This window comes from Symphalangus syndactylus, chromosome 16 (assembly GCF_028878055.3).
Source record: "Symphalangus syndactylus isolate Jambi chromosome 16, NHGRI_mSymSyn1-v2.1_pri, whole genome shotgun sequence".
Lineage (NCBI taxonomy): Eukaryota > Metazoa > Chordata > Mammalia > Primates > Hylobatidae > Symphalangus > Symphalangus syndactylus.
The window spans coordinates 23,966,016-23,986,500 of NC_072438.2; the positions used below are offsets into that span (position 1 = coordinate 23,966,016).

General features: G+C 41.2%; 1 protein-coding gene and 1 pseudogene across 1 annotated transcript in view; one reads left to right on the forward strand and one right to left on the reverse strand.

Annotated features, from left to right (window-relative positions):
* The window catches only part of TAPT1 (transmembrane anterior posterior transformation 1), a 65,852-nt gene extending 65,559 nt beyond the window's left edge, over positions 1–293 (reverse strand). The window contains exon 1 of the mRNA XM_055245664.2: positions 22–293. Coding sequence (XP_055101639.1) covers positions 22–220 — 199 coding nt within the window. The 5' untranslated portion in view covers positions 221–293. The remainder of the gene's footprint in view (positions 1–21) is intronic.
* A 158-nt stretch (positions 294–451) lies between these two features.
* LOC129464391 (uncharacterized) overlaps positions 452–20,485 on the forward strand; it is a 63,699-nt pseudogene continuing 43,665 nt past the window's right edge.

Below are 20,485 nucleotides of genomic sequence, written 5' to 3' on the forward strand. Positions count from 1 at the left end.
GCCTACCGCCGCCCGCCTCACCTGTGCGGCCCCGGCGCCTCTCCCGCCGCCGGTCGCTCTCGTAGAAGCCCAGCGTCTCTGTGAGCTGAGGCGCCGGCGGGGGCCCCTGTCCGCCGCTGCCGCCCGGCTGCTCCGCCTCGCTGCGGCCGTCCCGCTGCGGGCCGTCCACCCCGCCACCGCCGCCTTCTCCCGAGGCGTCCGCGTCGCCGACGCCAGCCATGTTCCGAGCACAACAAACTGTCCCCGCCGCCTCCCTCCAGCCTCTGGCCCGGCCTCCGCCTCCGGCCGGCCCCCTCCCCGCCTCGCCCCGCCCCTCGCCGGAGCCCGGGCCGCCGCCGCCGCCGCCGCCATCCGTGGCCCGCCGAGCGGCGCGAGCCATTGGCGTCAGCGACGCGTGTGAGGACGCCGCCGCCGCCACGGCAGCCGCCATCTTCTTCCTGCCATCGCCGTGGCGGGCGGCAGTTTCTCGCGCCGTGGCTGGCTCGGCCGGCCGGGGCACCGCGCCGGGCTCCATGCAGCCGGGCTGCGCGGTCGCGCAGAGCGGGCGCCTCCGGGGCTCGGGTCGGGGACCCGGCAGGAGCGGGCCAGGGATGGCGGCTGCGGGCGGCGGGTCGGCCGTGGAGCCCCGGGGAGGCGGCCGCCACCGCCGCTGCCCGCAGTCTGCGAGGTGTCCGGCCGCCCGCTCAGGGCCCCTTTTGCAGACTCGGTGCCCGGAGTGCGCCGGCGCCGCCCGCCAGGTCTTGGCACTGCTGGCGCGGCCGCGGCGGCGGGGGCCGGGCTCCAGATCCCCGACCCCCGCGAGCGCCGGCCCTGCGTGCCCGCTATTTTGGTTCCATCTCTTCTGCATATTTATGCTTGCCTGTCACATTCTCTGGCCTCTGAGTGTCCTTTGGCAGTTTCCAAAGCATTTGGGCAAGAAGGAGCTTGGGGAGCTTCACAACAGGTGGGGACGCGCAGGGGAGGGGCCGCGGCCGGACCAGCAGAGAGCTTCAAGGGCTGGCGCGCCGACGGACTTTCCACACTGTCTTTTGGGACTGGGGTTAGGAGACAGCCCTTGGTCACCACTGTGTCCTTATTGTGTCGCTTTACTTGGGGCTGGACCTCCCCTTTCCAGCTCTGGCGTGTGACCCCGCACTGAGCGGGGTGTCGAGACCACCACCAGCTGGGGCCGTGGGCGCGAAGGTGCCCCAGGCTCGGGGAAGGTGGGGACCTTTTGCCCGCTCCCCAAGTGATTGTTGCGCGCTCCGGTGAGGGGACAGTGGTACGTCGATTTCCCGTGTGCTAGCTTCGTGACTTGGCTGTGCTTTTGTGTCTCTGATTAGCAAAAGCAAAACGAATTCCTCCCCGAACACTAAGCTTCCTGGAAACTTCCCTAGACCTAAACTTGAGAACCGCATATAAATGGGCCTTGAGGGTTCTGTCGTCAGTAGCGGGTTACCTGATTGCAAACTGAGCAAGTTTAAAACGGAGTGGGCAGCTTTGGGCTGCAGAGCCGCCTGGCATTCTGACAGCTGAGCAGGAGGCAGAGGTGAGAGCCCAAGATGGACTAAAAATGCCCCAGCAAATGGGAGCCCAAACTCGGCCCAGCCTCGTTGAAAGGAGGAACATTCGGTGCAGCCGTCGGAACCTTATTATTTGTGAAACGGGACAGTTCACAGGATTACATTTTTAAGCCAATCCTGTGACCATCCTCCATGAAATTCTCTATTTTGTTTGCATGTGGTCAAAACTGAGCCTCACTGAAACAATTGAAAACAAATACTCTCGACAAATCTTAACCGTTTTGAAAATCAAAAGGTAGGGAAAATGTTGTGGCTTCTTTCTGAGCTTTCTTCAGCCCAAATTCTATTATTCTCTGATGTTTTATGGTGTAAAATCATACCCATTCCCTTATGTGTTGATTTTCAAGGAAGTAGGCTTTTATTGCTATGTTTATGTCAGTTTCCATTTACTGTCTCACCACATTTATTGGGTTATCGCCTTTGCCTTTGACTCAACAGGAGCTGGCAGGGTAGGAATCCCAAATTCTGTTTCCTAAGGCAGCCAGTTGTCAGAATGGACTTTCCTCATTTTCTATTATGAGGCCTGAGGAAAGTCATTCAGTTCCAAAGGCTGTGCCTATCCATTTAAATAGAAGAGAGAGGTCCCGGCACGGTGGCTTACGCCTGTAATCCCAGCACTTTGGGAGGCTGAAGCGGGCGAATCACAAGGTCAGGAGTTCCAGACCAGCCTGGCCAACGTAGTGAAACCCCGTCTCTACTAAAAATACAAATGTTGGCCGGGCGTAATGGCGGGCGCCTGTATTCCCAGCTACTCGGGAGGCTGAGGCAGGAGAATCGCTTGAATCCGGGAGGCGGAGGTTGCAGTGAACCGAACCGAGATCGCGTCACTGGACTCCAGCCCGGGCGACATAGTGAGACTCCGTCTCAAAAAAAAAAAAAAAAAAGGAAGCAGCCGTGCCAAAAAAAAAAAGAGAAGGAAGCAGCCGTGCCAAGGCTAGGTACTGCCTCAAGAAGCAGGAGGAACAAATAGGAAATGTGGGAATGCGAATGTGGGCAAGTTGAGGGACTTGTAGCTTCTGTTCGGTTGAATCTTTTCACTGAAGCTGCTTTATTCTATCTGACATGTGAAACTGCACAATTTCAAACAAACCCGTATTGAAGTCAACATACAAAAAAGCATTTAAAAACAGCATTAGTAAAAATAATTTGTTCAGTTAACGCTATTCTTCCCTTGTATAGGTGTTGATAATCAGATAATCAATAGCTTATTGCATATGGAAAGTTGTTTTATTTGAGTTAATTCAACATATTGCAACTTAGTCAGAATCCAGGAAAATGGTATTTTCAAATATGTATTTGGAATCTTCAAAATGCTAGGTTACAAATTACCTTAAAACAAGAAATATTTATGCAGCATAGAAGAACCAGCAGTTCTCTGAGGAAGATAAATAGTTAAAATATCATAATGCACTTTATATCAGTTGGAAAAAGAAAAATACAGGCTTAGATTTATGGTATTACCATTAGAAAAACAATATGAGTATTTAAGAAACATAGCAACCCTAGCCATTAAATAGGCATCAAATAACATTCTGAGTTAAGTTATAAGATAAAACCAAAATCTGGATGACAATGACAATATTGTCCATCATTGTTATCCAGATCCTGGTTTTATCTTATAACTGGTTTTAGGGGCAATTCTAGTGAATTGTCCCTAAAAGATGTTTGAAATTAGTTCGGTACACTTTTCCTGAATCAACTTAAATATTGATTTCACAAACAATAAGATGGTGTGCCATAGCATGTCATTGCACTAGAAAGAAAAAAAACTCTATACTCCACTAGTGGGGAATAATTTCAACAGAGGAAAGTGAAGAATATTGGATGTGAGTTCAGAAATCAGAGATTGATAAAGTCTAATGGTTGCTATATGCACTATGAGGCTAATGTATTTTGAAAATTGCAAAACAATATTTTTTAAACAAGAAAAATTTGGTGAGTAGCATACACAGACTTCAAAAATAAATTGCATAACTTCATATTTCAGTAATTAAAGATTTAACAGTAGTGATTTTGTGGCTAAACAAAATATACTGAACCCATTATGTATAAACCATGGATTCCAAGCTCCAGAAAATTATCTTAATGAGGCATATAAACGCTTTTTGTTTAATGTCCACACCAAATCATTATGGTCTGCCATTTCATGAAATAACAAGTTTTAAAATAAGTGGTGTTTTTTAGTTTGTATATCTATATTCTTTCCTACCAGATATAGCACAGTGTAGTACAAGGGCCTACAGTTATAAGCCTTGGGAAAGATACTGTTTTGGCCACATATTTCATCTATGTGACCCTGGAAAGAGGATCTCAGAGGGCCACTGTGGCCCTCAGTGTCTTTTCATTGGTAAATTGGGGCAACATCTTTTGTATAATGAAAGCTGAAAAAAATACGATTTTCCTTTATTCTCCCTTTCATTTAGGCTGTAGTTTTCACTTAACTACAAAGCAATTTATCTCTTGATAACACTTCTAGTGTATTGTCCCTAAAGTATTTTTGAAAGTAGTTCTATACACTTTTCCTGAGTAATAAAAACATCACATATTTGCTAACTTGAAAGAATCCCGAGTCAGGAGATGGCCTGGATTCTCTCTGACCCTTCAACTAAAGTCTTTGATCAAAGGAGCACAGGTGACCCATTTCTGCTTCATTTTCTGACCTGTAGAGTATTGGACTCAATGACCCATCCTTCCTTCTAGCTCCAAAATACTGGGCTAAACTCCATGCAACTCCCTTCTGAGTTAAAAATAGTAGACAGGCCTGCACTATCAACATTTGTAGAAAAATATGAAATGCTTAGAGTCACTTTGTAATTGAGTCTAAGATTTGAATGCATAGAGTTCAAATGCAATAATTGTGTTGATAACACAACAAAGACATGTAAGTTTTTATGTACCTTTATGTTCTATGCATTAGTCCTTCATTCCTTGGCATGAGGAGAAGTGATGGTTTCTCAGTGACCTTCCAGAACTCGAAGGCTGTGTTTCTCACACCAGGCCTCAGGGTTTCTACATTTTGAACAAATTTCCAATATTGTACCCATGCACACCTGAGTCTAAGAACTCTGCTGTAAGGTGACATTAAACAGCACCTGAAGTTATATTTGAGATGATTACTCAGTAATCATTGTACAGTTGATTTTCGTAGTATGGATTCAAACACTGAATAAAGCACAGTTTTAATTAAATCTGTATTTCTCAGTTGAAACTCTATTTTAGCATTACATGACTTCTATTTCATGAATCATAAATGTCATGTGTCTTCACAAATGTAGTTCTGAATTTAATTCATTCACCATTTTGCCGTCAAAAAGAAGAGTTGATGTTTTTGAAAGATCTGAACAGCTTTGCAGCTGGTGTTCGAAAGAAAATACACCGCTGAACCCAGAACAAGCCTTTGCACTAAATTAGTGTGAGTTTGAATTTCTGAGTTTCAGTAGTAATATTTTCTATCTTTCGCGATCATTTTTGGACTGATGCTCATTATGTTTTATTCTCTTTGGGCTTTATTCCATAGATTTCTAAAGGACACCAGTTCACTTTAGAACTTGGAAGATGTAACACAAATTAAGTAATGTGCCTTTGATTCTAGTATACCTGTTACACCTTAACTAAAACTGTCATGAGCAACATCATTTTTAAAAGCATTTCTTTGACATGAGAATATATGACAGAAACCATTGTACATAGGGCTTTTTGAAAACAATACTTTGCTAAAAGGGGTGTTTTATAAAGGATATTATGTTCTGAAGACCTAAAGGTAGGTTCTGTTTATGTAATAAAAGTGTATGAACCTATATAATTTCATGGCTTATTGGCTTATAGGGCCTTTTATTCATGATCAGATATAAAATTTATTTTGTGCTGGACTTTAAATTTCTGGAAAATTTCAAAATCCTAATGAAAGGGCCTCTGGTTAATGACTCAGCAGGCTTTCCATGCCAGATTTATCTCTTTAAGAAAAAAGAACAGTGTTCCTCATTATCATGATGAAAATAAATAGATGTTGTTTCAAACCATGTTAATCATTTAGTCGGTTAATTAACAAGAATCCTTTTGCAGAATAAATTCAGACCTTCCAGTAAATGTGTTGATAACTGTCAAAAATCCTTTTTTATAATTCTAGCTAGCAAAGGCTTTCATTTTGGAATTCAGGAAGCAGGGGAGATTTTATTTACCACCCAGTTCCTGTTGCTAGTCCTTTTGAATTTTGCCTTTCAGAGTTGTTTTTTTTTTTTTTCTTTTTGTTATTCCCCAGTGGCAAGTTATTTATTGCTTCTTTTGGCCACTCATCAAATAGTAGTTGGTAATTGGAAGATTTTACATGATATTTAGGATAATTTTTTGCTTTTTTCTGGTGTTTCTGGTTGAACTATGATGGATTAAGGTAACTGAGTAATTTTTCTCTTGACATCGATGCCCTTTAAGCTCTTTTGGGCTGTGATCCTGCTCTTGTAATTAGTTTTCATTCTGTTCATTAATCAATGTTTTCCATCCAGACAGTTTTTCCTTTTCTTTCTCCTTGTTTCCGAGATATTAAAAAGTGAAAGCAGTCTCTTACAAGGATCTATTGTTTGTTATCTTTTAGGCAAACCCAAGTATTTATCTCTCTTTTGCCTTCATACCAAAATTTATTGGAAATGCATGATAAACTTTCAGATTCTCAAAAATCTGAGGGTTTCTGCTTTCCAGGTTTTAGAAATTAGTTTATCTGATTTCAAGGCCTTAGATTTTCAAATTGCTCTTTTATATGCATTATTCTATTCTCTTTTCAGTTCTAAGCCTATGTTTATTTGTAAAATGCTTCTCGTTTCTGACATTTTCCGATTTAGTATCAATTTCTAATAATGAACCACTTTTACCTGCTTGTCTTCCATGTGGATGCTTAATAAATACTATAACTTAGGTATACAGTTTCATGGAGGAGAATAGAAGAATGTGGTTAATTTTTTGAAATAGCAATAAAAAGAAAACATATTGTGGCTTTAGCAAGCATTATTTTCTTGTGACAGTTTTATCCTCCTAATTATACTTTGCCGAAGCTGGTACTAACATTAATTCACGTTCTCCTAAGCATATGCCCACTCTTGACAGATATACACTGGGGTTACAAATTTGGCATATATAATTTACACATAAATATTCAATTGCTAAGAAAACTGAGACTAAATCAGATGCTGGTCATTATCTTTTAAATTACACTCTGACCTTTTATTCATCTACTTAGCAGTGTAATAACACAATTGTCTTATATAAATAATTCATTTCTAGTGCTGCAACCCATTTTTAAATATTCAATTTTAATATTTATTATAGTTCTGATATTTATTATCTGATGTTTGGCTAGATATTCTTTTTCTGAACAGTACTTAGTTTCATGTAATTTTATTTTATTTTTACTAGCTGGATAAACACACAGTTTCTACTTTATCTTAATGCATCCAACAAAATCAGTCTTGTATTAAGTAATTAAAGGTCCAAAAATCAGTTGGTTCCATTGACTTTGGGCAATGCAATATCCACTCCAAATCTGTCATTTGTTTCCCTCTGATATTTTAATAGTGTTCCACAAAGGATGCCTAATTGGTGGGATTAGACTTCTTCACTGGTGTTTTATGGACAGTATAACTGGCTTCTCCCTTGAAAGCAAATAATTTTCTTTATGTTAGGAGTATTTTTTAAAAATAGCTTATCAGCAAAGGTTTTTCTTCTGAGTGTGTGTTTTTTTAAGCTAAATCTTTTAGAAAGGCAGCAACCGTTAATCCTTCAGGGACATATATAAACACACAGGTGGATTCACCCATGCGAGCATTTGTTTTTAACTAATGGATAGTTTTCTCAAAACAATCTGTTCTTTTGCCTGTGTGCCAAAGTGGGTGAAATATTTGTTTGGGACTAGACCATAAAAAAGTAATCTTGAATGATGGCAGTAGGCTATAGAAGTTCATCATATAGAGAGTAGCAGAATGTAATGGAGAAAGCTATAAACTTGGAATCAGGAGGCTTGCCACTTACTAGTTGTGGAATTTGGATGTGCTCTGGGCCATCATTACCTAATTCATGTAGCAGAAGGTGGGCTAGATTGTCTCAAAGTCTCCTTTCGGCTCTAGAGTTATGTGATTTTTTAGGTGCCTTTTGGGTTATTTGAGGCTAACATTAAATGCTGACATTCGTTTGTAATATTTTCCTTCTGGTGAGCTCAGGTACCCTATTGTAAATGATAATGTTTATCTGAAATTGCTTACCTTCAATCAGCAGTCTTTAGTATTTCTTATTCAGCATACATTTGTTGACCATATTTTATGTGTCCGGTACTGGTACAAAGCCTTAGAGTAACAAAGGTAAATAACATGAATTTCCCACCCGCGAGTAATTACATTACTATACACTAAGTACCACAATGGAAGACCGAATGAAGTGCCATGGTAGTTCAGAGGAGAGATTAATTCTGCTTTGGGATGACCAGGTCAGCTTAGAAGGAAATGGCATTTGGATGGATCTGGAAAGATGTGTTTGCCAGATGGAAAACAGGGCTGAGGATGGCAACTGAAGGGCCTAACAGGTGGGTGCTAGGGCACGAGCAGAATGAGAGAGGTAGGAAGATGCGTGGTGTTTGAGTAGAGCTTCAAGATAGAGTTTCTGTTTCCAAGGCTAAATAGTAGGCCATAAGTGGGGGTGGGATAGGGCATTTTGACTTAAGGAGAGTGGGGAAGAACGGCCTGGAAGTGAAATGAGGAATTAGGGCATTAATAGGTTGCCAACACTTCCTCTCTGCCATCTCCACATGTTGAAGAGTAATTCCGTTTTTTTTGTTTGTTTGTTTTTTTAATCTGGTATATATTGTGATCTGCTTGCATTTCTACAAAATTTTCACAAGAACAGTTGGAACAATAATCTGTTTATTGAACATTTACTATGCATTAAGTCTTATTCTCAATGTCCAAGTCCAGTATCTAGTTAAGACATTTTACCATCTTTTTTTTTTTCTGAAAAGTTGTTTCAGCATAACTTTCGTAGAACAAACTTTTAAAAAAAAAAAATTTGTTTTGTTTGGCTATAAAACAAATCATTAAGGATTAACATTTTTTGACAGCAACTCACAGATACATTTTAATGATAGGCAATGTATTCTTCACATATCAAGTGTCATATTTAGCCTCAAAACCTCAAATCAAATCATTTCAGTCTATTGAAGGGATGAAATGGGATGTTGATGGCTTGGAAGCAGTCTTTTGTAAACTTTAAAGTTCTAGATTATTGTGAGTAAGTATAAATATCAGGAAGAAGACATTATGTATTCAGTTTTGTGTCTGAGTCTCAGCCTAATCCCACATAGTTACGCAGTAGGGTAAGAACTGTATGTCAATTTGGAATCAGACTCTCTGTTTTGAGCCATTTAATTTAGACACATTATTTTAATGTAAGCGCTTTTGCTTTTTCTTTGGCAGTCAGTGTGCAATTTTAATTAGCACTTGGAACCTAGTAGAATACATTGATGAGTACAAGACATGAAGAAATACGTTCATAATGGCCTGCCCGAGGTCTCTGGCAGCATCCAAGAAAGAAGCTTTCAGTATAATGCTCAATGCTTCTGAGAAATCATCCTTGCTGATGATTTATACTCTTATACATTTAATCATCTTAGAATTTCAAAATATTGGCATTAGCAGCTTTGTCATCTATACTACACTCAGAAGGAATATTAATTTCTTAAGCTTATTCTGTTGCAGTAACTGATGTATAAGAAAACAACTTATTTTCTACATCTGCCCAGGACTCTCTTCCCAACTTTGCCAATCAAGCTCTTCCACATCTTTTAAGTCCCAGCTCTAATATTCCCCCTCACAGTCTTTTTAACCTCCCATTCCCCCGTGGCCATTCTTTTCAATATACAGCCATGGTTCATGCTCTACAACTGCACACCACACTGTGTTGTAACTATTTTTTAATGCATTACTCCCCCTGTCAGCTCTCAATCCCATATTTGTAGGAACTGTGTCTCCACATCTGTATTTTGGTTGCATCCAGTTGAAAGACAGAGCATGGTAGAATAGAAGTAACATGCACCTTATAAACTGATACAGGTTAAATCCAAACTGTTCCTTACTTGCTGTGGGGACTGGGGCAAGTTACTTCTTTGAGCTTCTTTAAAACAACAATAGTAATACCTGCTATGCAGGATTGTTGTGAAGATTAAATAAGCTCCATTCATTAGTTCAGCAAATATATGGAGACGTCCTATTACATGTCAGTAATTGCAAGAGTAACTGTACTTGGTATTAAGAATATAAAGGTGAATAAGTCATGACTTTGTCCTAAGAACTTCATAATGTGGTAGTAGAGAAAGACTAGGAAATAGTTGCAACATAATTCTTAAAGGATGAGTAAGGATTCACTAGCACAGGAGTTATAGGGTTTAGGTTGAAAGCAGCAGGATTTGAGGTAGAAGGAGAACTGTGTGCAATGCCTTTAAGCCAGGGAGAGGATGGGAAGTCTAAGGCACAGAGGGAGGTGTAGTTGTGATGGTGGGGTTAGGCTGCAGATATAAATATTACAAGGGGCCTTGCAAGCTAGGCACAAGGCAGAGGGAACCTGTGAAGAGTAGATGATTAGATTTGCATTTTAGGAAGATCACTTTCCTTGCTGGCATGTGGAATGGTTTGAGGGAGTCAAGAGAATCACTATGACCAGTGAAGAGACTGTAGCCCAGAAGTGTTAATGGCCTTAACAGCAGGAGTTACAGTGGAAATGGGGTGGAGAGAATGCATTGAGAGATAATTAGGTGCCAGAAAAGGCAGGATGTGATACGGTGTACAGGTGGGGGAAAAGTGCGTAAGGAAGAGAGAGGAAATTTCGGGGGAAATGTACAGAATTTTGACTTGGGGATGACAGTGCGATTCTCAGAGACAGGAAATGCAAGAGAAGCAGTTTAGGGTATAGGTAGGGAATGGAAAGTGAGTCCAGTGTGGAAATTGTGGAATTTGAAGTCCCCGGAGGGAGCGCAGGACATTTTGACATCATTTTGAGCTCTTGTATGTTTTGACCCTGCTGTTTTTTTGTTCTTGAATATAAACATTGCCATCAAGATGATATCAACACTGATGAATTTTGTGGTAAAGACTTATTCCAGGGTTAACTTCATTAAGCTAGTTTAATTTCTTGACCTATTTCCTAGGTCAGATTTAATCTTTTCCCATTTGTTCCCTCCTGTGTTGTTGTTTTACTAGCACTGTTTCCATCAGGACAAAATCTTTCTTGTGTACATTTTACAATGAATACTTGATTTATCAACTTCTTTATCATCATCTTTGTCAATTTTTACAGATACAACTTTTACATGGTAAATGTCGTTTAAGCTCTACTATTTTACCATGTCAAATTTTGGACATCTACTCTTTTTGATTTTTCGTTAATTTGTGAGCAATAATAACTTTTTACCATTTTCTGTTTTTGCTATTTTCAGTTGTATTTTACCTTTTTTTGTAACCAGCAAAATAGTTTCATGAGGCAATTCTTTCAACTTTAAAAATTACCAATGATCTGTGATTCTCAAGTCAGCTTTTCGTCTATAACAAATTTTGCTGTGTATCATTTTGGCACTTGTCGGTTTCATTTTGGTCCTTAAAACCAAAACTGCCTCAGAATCTAAATGGCATTCTTCTGCCTATGGAAGAGCCAAGGAGAGAAGTCCAGAACATAGGTACATGTATATAGGTATGGCGATTTGAAGAGAAGTCTAGGATGAAATGTAGATTTGTAAGCATTTGCATCTGGGTGTGGGGGCAAGAGAGTGGATGACATCTCACCAGAGGGTATATAGCATAAGAGAAGAGCACCCCAGAAAACTAGGAGAAGGAATCCAGGAAGGAGCAGTAGAAGGTAGGGAGAAACCCACCAGACGGCATTCTTGTGGAAGTCAAGTGAAGAAAGAGGAAGTGGTCAACAATGTTGGATGCTGCAAAGAGGATGCATACTGAAATGTGTGGATTTTGCAACAATAACATCACCCTGTCATCACTGAAGGCAACCTCATGAACGGAGAAAGATATGCAGCTGGGTATACAGAAGAGGAGCAAGAAGGAAGTGAAGATGTGGAGACAATTACAAGGACAACACTGGGCTGCAAGAAGAAAAATTTGCTTATTGATTGGCTGGTTTGTTTCCTTTTAATACGGAGAGACTTAAGCATGGTTAGGTGCAGACGGGTTGGAGAGGAGAGGATGAATGTACAGGAGAGTTGGAACAGGATCCCCAAGAAGAGCATTAAGATCTCAGTCCTTTCCGGGGGTAGAATTTAGCATTGCTGCCTAAATATCCATATCTAATGATTCCTCTGCAGCCATGTGCCCAAGACAGAACCATCCTCAATCTGGCCCATCCATTTGGGTTTTTACTTTGGGTTGCCGATTAAACCCCTAATTCTTTCCTGGGCCCAGAACTTTCTCCAGAGCTGCTATCACTTGCTTTCATATCTCAGTCAAGGGGATCTTACTGCCCTTAACCCCACAATACTATCACTTGCCATGACCCTTGAATATTACTGCTTTCGAGAAAGTCTTGCTACCACGTGTTGGCCACAACATCAGATAAGCTTTGATACTCTTGCTCTCCAGCTGTGAGCTGGGTCTTACCTCATCTACCAGATCCACCACTCACAGGTCAGATGAAACAAAACACTCTGTTGTGACCCTGACCATTCTCTGTTCCTCCCATTTGTCCTGAGACTGAACAAATTACGGGAAAATTTGGGTTGCCTTATGAATAATAGGGCGGCGGCCAATGCACACATCCTTCTGTCCATCCATGGAGGGCTCATCCAACCATCCCCTGGTGTCTTCACTGCATGTTTGTTGGGCACTTCCTAGCACCAGGCACTGCGATAAGAAATGGAGGTTAAACCATGAAGAAACATGGCTCCAGCCTTTAGGGAGCTCCCGGTCCTGCAGGTAAGTTAATGCTTGTTGCGATACTGTATACTAGATGGGCAAAGTGAAGAACCAGTTAGCCTAGGTAAGGAGAAACTGGTAGGTTACCCTAATTTTTTTTTTTTTTTTTTTGGTAGAATCTAAACAATCTCATGAGTTCGGTTGAATATATGAAATACACTCTTCTTATCCTCACGTAATTGTTTCCCCTGCCAGTCTACACAGCTTGCAAGGGTAAGTCTGTTTTATGAGTTGGATAGGTTCCAGGACTGCGATTTATCTTAAAGAAAACTCATTTGCTTATGTAGCAGCCAAGATCAGCTACTAAATTTCCAGGACATTGAAAAAAGGGCATTCTCTTCAAATCTTTTTATATTTTTAGCTAGCATCCCCTTGCATCCTGACCCCGTTCTGACCTTTTTGTTTGTTGATTGGTTGGTTGGTTTTGCTTTCAGGACAAAGTGCAGGACAATTTTGTGTCCTTGAGTCAAGTGTATTTGTTTGATCTCTGTGGAACTTAGTTCTGAGCGTATGAATGAAATAAAGGTAAACTGAGAGGTCATAATCTGTATCTTTCTCTGAGAAGTTCTCCAAGGCTCTGCCTTTGCTTGCTTTGCTGTTCCTTGATTCCTTGGCTGTGCCGCTGTCTCTGGGTTCCAGCACTGACACCCCATGTGGGTAGGGTATTGTGGGGGACAGCACGGGTCTGAGAGAGAGAGAGCCTGGGGAAAGCTGGAGATTCCCTGTTCTTGCTTTCCTGCACCGGGCCTCTATACCCCTTGAGGTCAAAGCATGTCTAATTAGGTTGAGAACAAGTCAGAGATATTGGACATAAGTGTCTTCCTAAAAAATAAAATGTGCAGTAAATACTACATTAAAATTATCTGTAAACCACTTCAATATTAACTTTGAACTCTACATTATGTTAGGCTGTTGGGAAAATAAAATGTTTCCCAGCACTCTCTTTCTTTCTCTGACATTGTGTCTACCAGTTCCTGATCTTGTCCTTTGCAAGGAATGGGTGGGACTCCACAGGTCCCTGACTGCATAGCTTTTTCAAATCCAGTGGGTCTTTCTGTCTTTCCCTCCAAGTTCCCTTGCTTGGATCACAGATGTGTGCAAGGCTGCCTATGATGCTCTCTGCATAGAGTGTTGCAGCCACTTGCCCATTCCTGGCACAAGTCTTCCCCTCCCAGCAGGAATAGTGCTCAGGACCCCAGTGGCTGCTTTCTTCCTCTTTCTGCCCCACTTCCTAGGGCAGAAAGTGAGAGGAGCAGTGAATGTTAGACAGAGGGGCTTTCATTTTGTATCCTCCGCATCTGCTCCCTGAGGTAGTGAACACAGGTGCCTACCTGCTTAGACAGGGGGCAGAGGAGCAGGGAGCAAAAGGATGAACACATGTGGAGACAAAATTGCACAGCTTTGTATCTTAAAATAGTGCCCTGCCACACAAACAAAAGATCCCCTAAATTACTAGGACTGTTAGAAAAAATATACTTTTAACTTATTAAAAAAGCCAATATTAGCTAATGACAAAGATCTCTGGCAAGATTGAGAGAGAAGGCTTTTCAGACAGAGGCGGTGGTCCGGAGAAGCAGTGTCTTGTCTGTGCTGCTTCTCATTTCCTGTTCTCTTGTCACTTTCTCTTGGCCACACTCTTCTTGACGTTGTCTCCACTTCTCTATCCAATCCTTGTCTTTTCCCTGCTACTGTTCTCCATTCCCATTTTACACTCATCCTTGGCAGGCCATCTAGAGGACTGAGTGGGCACTAAGGTCTATAAACCATGGTTAGGCCTTGGTTTGACTTCTCCCTGTAGATTTGCTTTTGTAAAATATGTCCTCTGAGTGTCTACATGAGATGGGTTTATTCCTTTTTAAAATTTCACTTTTTGAATATATATAACACATAATTCCAAAGTCAACATTATATAGTTATAGGCAACGTTATATAGTTATACCCAGGTGATGTGGTTTGCCTCCGTGTCCCCACCCAAATCTCATCTTGTAACTCCCATAATTCCCACGTGTTGTGGAAGGGACCCAGTGGGAGATAACTGAATCATGGGTATGGGTCTTTCCTATGCTGTTCTCATGATAGTGAGTGGATCTCACGAGATCTGATGGTTTTATGAAATGGGAGTTTCTCTGCACAAGCTCTTTTTTTTTGCCTGCCACCATCCACGTAAGATGTGACTTGCTCCTCCTCGCCTTCTGCCGTGATTGTGAGGCCTCCCCAGCCATGTGGAACTGTGAGTCCAGTTAAATCTCTTTCTTTTGTAAATAGCCCAGTCTCGGATATGTTTTTATCAGCAGCGTGAAAACGGACGAATACGCCAGGATACTCTTACTTCAAGCCTCGAGCCCTGTACCCTGTTTGCCTCAGTTGGCTACAGGTAACTAATTTTTGTTTCTGGTTTATTCTTCCAGTATTTCTTTTTGCAAATATAAGCATATATATATGTCTTGATTATATTATATTATATATATGCTTTGATATATTAACTTTGATTAATATTAAATATAAGCGTATATATGCTTATATTAACTTGGATTTATATATGCTTATATTTGCAAAAATATGTATGCTTATATTTGCAAAAATATGTTTGCTTATATTTGCAAAAATATGTATGCTTATATTTACAAAAAGAAATACTGGAAGAATTGCATATGCATATATATAAAAGTGGTATACTACTTACCTTGATTTGCACCTTGATTTTTGCACTAACAATTTCTCTTGGAGAACACTCCATATTAGTACATGAGGCTTTTTCTTATTTTTCTTCTTCAAAGCTGAATATACATCATTTTGGGGACATATCATAGTTTATAGATCCCCTATCAGTAGATATTTGGAGTGTTTTCAATCTTCTACTATTATAAATAATGACACAGTGAATAGTCTTTTGCATCTATCAATGATACAAGTTTACTGGCACTATGATTAAAATGCTTTTGTTATCAATAGCTTTATTAGGCTTTACTAACATTGATGGCAAACACTCCTTGGTGGATACTGTATAAAAAATAGCATCTATAACTAATCAGTCAGAATGCTGGATTTGTGCCCATACAATATATGAAGAACCTGATATATTTTGACAGTTGCATCCAGCCATTAAAACAGCCTGGTACCAACCTAATGGGATGTGGACACATCTCCAAAGCCTAACTAGTCTTACCCAACTATATTCCCTATCTATCCTCAAATGAAAGAAAATTCCCTGTCTGTATTTTTAGTAATCAGACTTATTCCTCTCTAGAATGTATTACTCCTCAATTGTGTGTTGAAACTGTTCAGATTAGCCTTTCCCAATGTAACCACACAATCCTCCTCTGCCTATACCCATTCTTAATTCTATAATCCAAATAGATCTTCCTGAACTAGCTGTTTCCCAATCCTATATCCAACAGCAAACTCTTCTTTTTATCTAAATTCAATAATTGGAAATCTGCTTACCCTCTACTTTTTAAGGAAACTGAGGGGAATAGAACTGACAGCCTCAAATTTTATCATTACCCATAAAAGGAATGGGACTCTATTTCCAATGCACCACAACTTTGTGCAAGAATTGCCCCCAGATTGAATGACCATTTTGGATTAAAGTGGCTCCAAATGTTCAGAGACAAAAAACCTTTTCTGCAATGAAACCATTAATCTTGGCTCATTTGTCCATAAAATAGCTTCTCATAAGAGAAATTCATGCAGTGCTAAGCTTCTCACTATATGCAGTTTTGGGTTTCACTCATTTGTCAGAGCATTGATTCCTTCCATTGATACTTCTGAATTAGAAAAGGCTATTATAAATGTTCCCAGGACTTTAGAAAAAAGCTTTAATGACACTGCCACTTTTGTCTTGGCTTTACAAATGAGGTCTCTCCAACCTTGCTTCATTAGTTTTGCGAAATAGAGAAGTTCTGTATACCCTAACCACTCACTAGAGTGGTGCATGTGCTGTTAGTGTTGAAAAATGTAGCTTCTATGTTAATGAATCAGGAATTGTTGCCCCAAATCTAAAAGATCCTAAAAGAAAACATACAGGTTTTTCATCACATAGGTGATGCTACACCTACTGATTTGTTTAGTTGATTAAATCGTGGCTCCTGGGAATCTCTGCTCTGGGAGATTTTTCAGTCCTTGGCGATTATTCTCTTTAGAGTCGTTGTATTTACCTTCCTAGTGCATGGTGTCCTATCAGGGGTTTTAAATGCTTTCCAGCAGCTACTCACATATCAAGTGATTGCCATCAGGATCAGACAACTTGAGGAGCTCAACCACCTGATCAGTGATGGCTACAGAGGTGCTGATAACAGTGACGCCACCACCCTTCCTTCTAGTGCAACTATGGACGATGAGAATGTCTCTATGACTCTGTCCCAGTATCTATGTCAACTCCCTCAATGGTGATAACCAAGACGAATGCTATACCGTTTAATCACACTCTCAGTTTGCTGAGAGGATAAAGAGGATAACCAAAAAGGGGCAGTTGTTAAAACAAACTAAAATGGAGACTAGATCTGAAAAATCCCTCAGCAGACAAAGTGAGTTAGGCCTTGAAAATAACCTTAACCTTTTTTAAATTGCAAACATAAACAAAACTTAACTTGGGCCATTATATATAAATGCTTATATCAGAGGAAAACAAAACTTAAGCTCAATCAATCAGAAGCAGCCAACTAACTTACGTAACTAGAGACTTTCTAGTGGGACAAACCAAATAAGGAAATAAAATATTCAATCAAATATTTTATTTTTAATTTTAAGAGACAAGGTCTCACTCTGTTGCTCAGGATGGAATGCAGTGGCATGAGCATAGCTCAGTGCAGCCTCAGCTTCCTAGGCTCAGGTGATCCTTCTGCCTGAGCTCCCAAGTAGCTAGGATTAAAGGCATGTGTCACCACACCTGGCTAATTTTTAATTTTTTGTAGAAAAGGGGGCTGAAAGGAGGACAAAATAGGGGGTCTCGCTATGTTGTGCAGGCTAGTCTCAAACTTTTGGCCTTAAGTGTTCCCCTTGTCTCGACATCTTCAGGTGCTGAGCAAATATTTTCTTTATTTCTGCATTCACTCTATAAAAGCCAGTTCCTTGTGCCTCTTTATGGAGCTCCAAACCTCTTTTGGTTTGGTGCTTCCCAACTCATGAATTGTTGTTTGCTCAGATAAACTCTTTAAGATTTGTATTGTGCTTCAGTTTTTCTTTTAACGAAAACAAGTAGGGGTGAGGGCAGAAGGACAGAAGAGACAGACAGAGAGAGAGGTGGGGGTGGTGGGGGGAGAAGGAAGATGCCTGATTTTTAAAAAGATAATCGTTTGAACACGAACTTTCCTTTTGTTTTTTGAGACAGGATCTCACTCTGTCACCAAGGCTGGAGTGCAATGGCATGATCGTGGCTCACTGCAGCCTTGATTTCCCATGCTTAAGTGATCCTCCCACCTCAGCCACCTGAGTAGCTGGGAACACAGACACACATCATCATGTCAGGCTAATTTTTTATGTTTTGTAGAGATGGATCTCCCTACATTGCCCAGGCTGGCCTTAAACTCCTGTGTTCAAGTGATCCTCCTGCCTTGGCTTCCCAAATGAGATTACAGGTGTGAGCCCCTGCACCCTGGCCAAGAACATTTTTGAAAGAAGACCTGGATACTTTAGGGAATTAGCTGACATTCCAAAGTGCTCTCTATTCCCTGTGGCTTTTGTGCCTTGTGAGAGGACTCTGAGAACTCACCAAATCCATTCCACAGCTATTGAATTAATGGGAGAACCTGATCGGGTTGAATGTCTGGTTTTGTTTTGGGAGGTGGGGCTGAGTGTCTTACACTTAGGCAGGATAGATTCTCCAGAAATGCCTCTCCATCATAGTCTATTAATTTTTGCTGATTTCTTTAACAAGAGGTAAAGCTCTCATTTAATATCAGGCCCACCTGGGAAGAGAGAATTTGCTGACATCAATGTGTGAATGGCATCTATGCTGGACACTGTCTTAAGAACAGACTCTGACTGAGCAAAGGAGAGAGCATATGTGATGATACCAAGTTATGGAAGATGGGTGTATCAGTCAGGGTTCTTTAGAGGGACAGAACTAATAGGAGATATATATAGGAGCTTGTTAAGTATTAACTAACACGATCACAAAGTTCCCACAATAGGCCGTCTGCAAGCTGAGGAGCAAGGAGAGCCAGTCCGAGTCCCAACACTGAAGAACTTGGAGTTTGATGTTCAAGGGAAGGAAGCATCCAGCAGAGAAGAAAGATGTAGTCTGGGAGGTTAAGCCAGTCTAGCCTTTTCACATTTTTTTCCTGCTTTATATTCTAGCCATGCTGACAGCTGATTAGATGGAGCCCACCCAGGTTAAGGGTGAGTCTGCCTTTCCCAGCCCATTGACTCAAATGTTAATCTCCTTTGGCAACACCCTCACAGACACAACCAGGATCAATAATTTGCATCCTTCAATCCAATCAAGTTGACAATCAGTATTAAGCATCACAGTGGGAGAAGATATCTTAAGATAAGACTGGGAGTAAGACAAACATTTCAGACACTTACCAGAATGTCTCCCAATCTCTGCAAACTTAGCATGCCTCAAACCTTGGTATTCTTTTCACCCCTGAAGCTGCTGCTCCATCTCTTATTAATTCAAATTCCCTTCTCCTGGGTCATTGAAACTGGAAACCTCAGTTCTTTTTAGTTATCTCTTTGCCTCACCTATATTCACCCTCAAAATGTCATTTGTCTTGTCCCCTGTTTTCTATTTTAGTCATTACTGCCCTAGAATAGTCCCTCGTCATTAGGGGGGCAGAAAGGTATGCAGGCTCAGGAGCCAGATCCCCCTTGGTTTAATTAATTGCCCTGTACTTACTAGCTTTGACTCTCTGGGTAACTTATTTAACCTTCTGTGCCTCAGTTTCCTCATGTCATTTGAGATGCCAAAGAGTATTTGTCACATGGAGTCAGAGTGAGGATAAAATGTGTAAAATGCTAGGAATAGTGCCTGGCTACGTAATACATAATATAATAAGCACTAGGTATCATTTCAAAAGACTACTAACTGGTTTTGCTGCCTTCTCATCTCACTAATCTATTCCCCAGAGAGTGTGCAGATTGGTCTTAACAATACACTTGAACAAAGCACTTCCTGCTGGAACAATTTCCACAATCCTCTGGACCTTCTCAAGTGGGTTTCAGGCTGTCTTCCCAGCCTTATATACTGCCACACCCTAGCAGGTAGTCTGTGCTTGCCTGGTGCCAGCACTGCCATCTGCATCCACATCTCTGTGCTGTCATCCAGGCTCTTTGCCTGGGACTTCCTTCTTCTTTTCTACATGGCCATCTACTTATCCTCTCAGGCACAGATCAGACATTCTACACTCAGTGGAAACTTTGCTGACCTTCCCTGCCTCATCACCAAGTGGTGTTGGTTGTTTCTTTTTCTGTAGTCCTGTGGCAATTTGTATATCCCTCAAATTTAGCCCACCCTCCAGAATGAACCATGTAGCATCCCGAATGGACATTAACCCTATGGCATCCACACCTCGTAGGTGGGGAAGCTATGCCCTTCCTGCCCATCTCGGGTCACACGGACTTCCTTGTGATCACATTGCCTATACCCTCCCTCATGGCATCACAATATCCTCCTGGCAACTCTTAGCACAATCTCTAAAGGAATTGAGGGAAACATTCTTCAGTTTGTAGATAAGAGTAGGTGAGAAAGAGTGAGAGGAATGAGTTTGGGGAAGCATGCATCTATAAGAGTTGAATTATCTGGTTCCTATGCCGTGTGTCTCTTCCAACAGCTTTCAGAGACTTTTTTTTTTTTTTTTTTTTTTTGAGATGGAGTCTTGTTCTGTCACTCAGGCTGGAGTGCAGTGGTGTGATCTCAGCTTACTGCAACCTCCGCTTCCCAGGTTCAAGTGATTCTGCTGCCTCAGCCTCTCGAGTAGCTGGGACTACAGGCATGCACCATCACACCCAGCTAATTTTTGTATTTTTAATAAA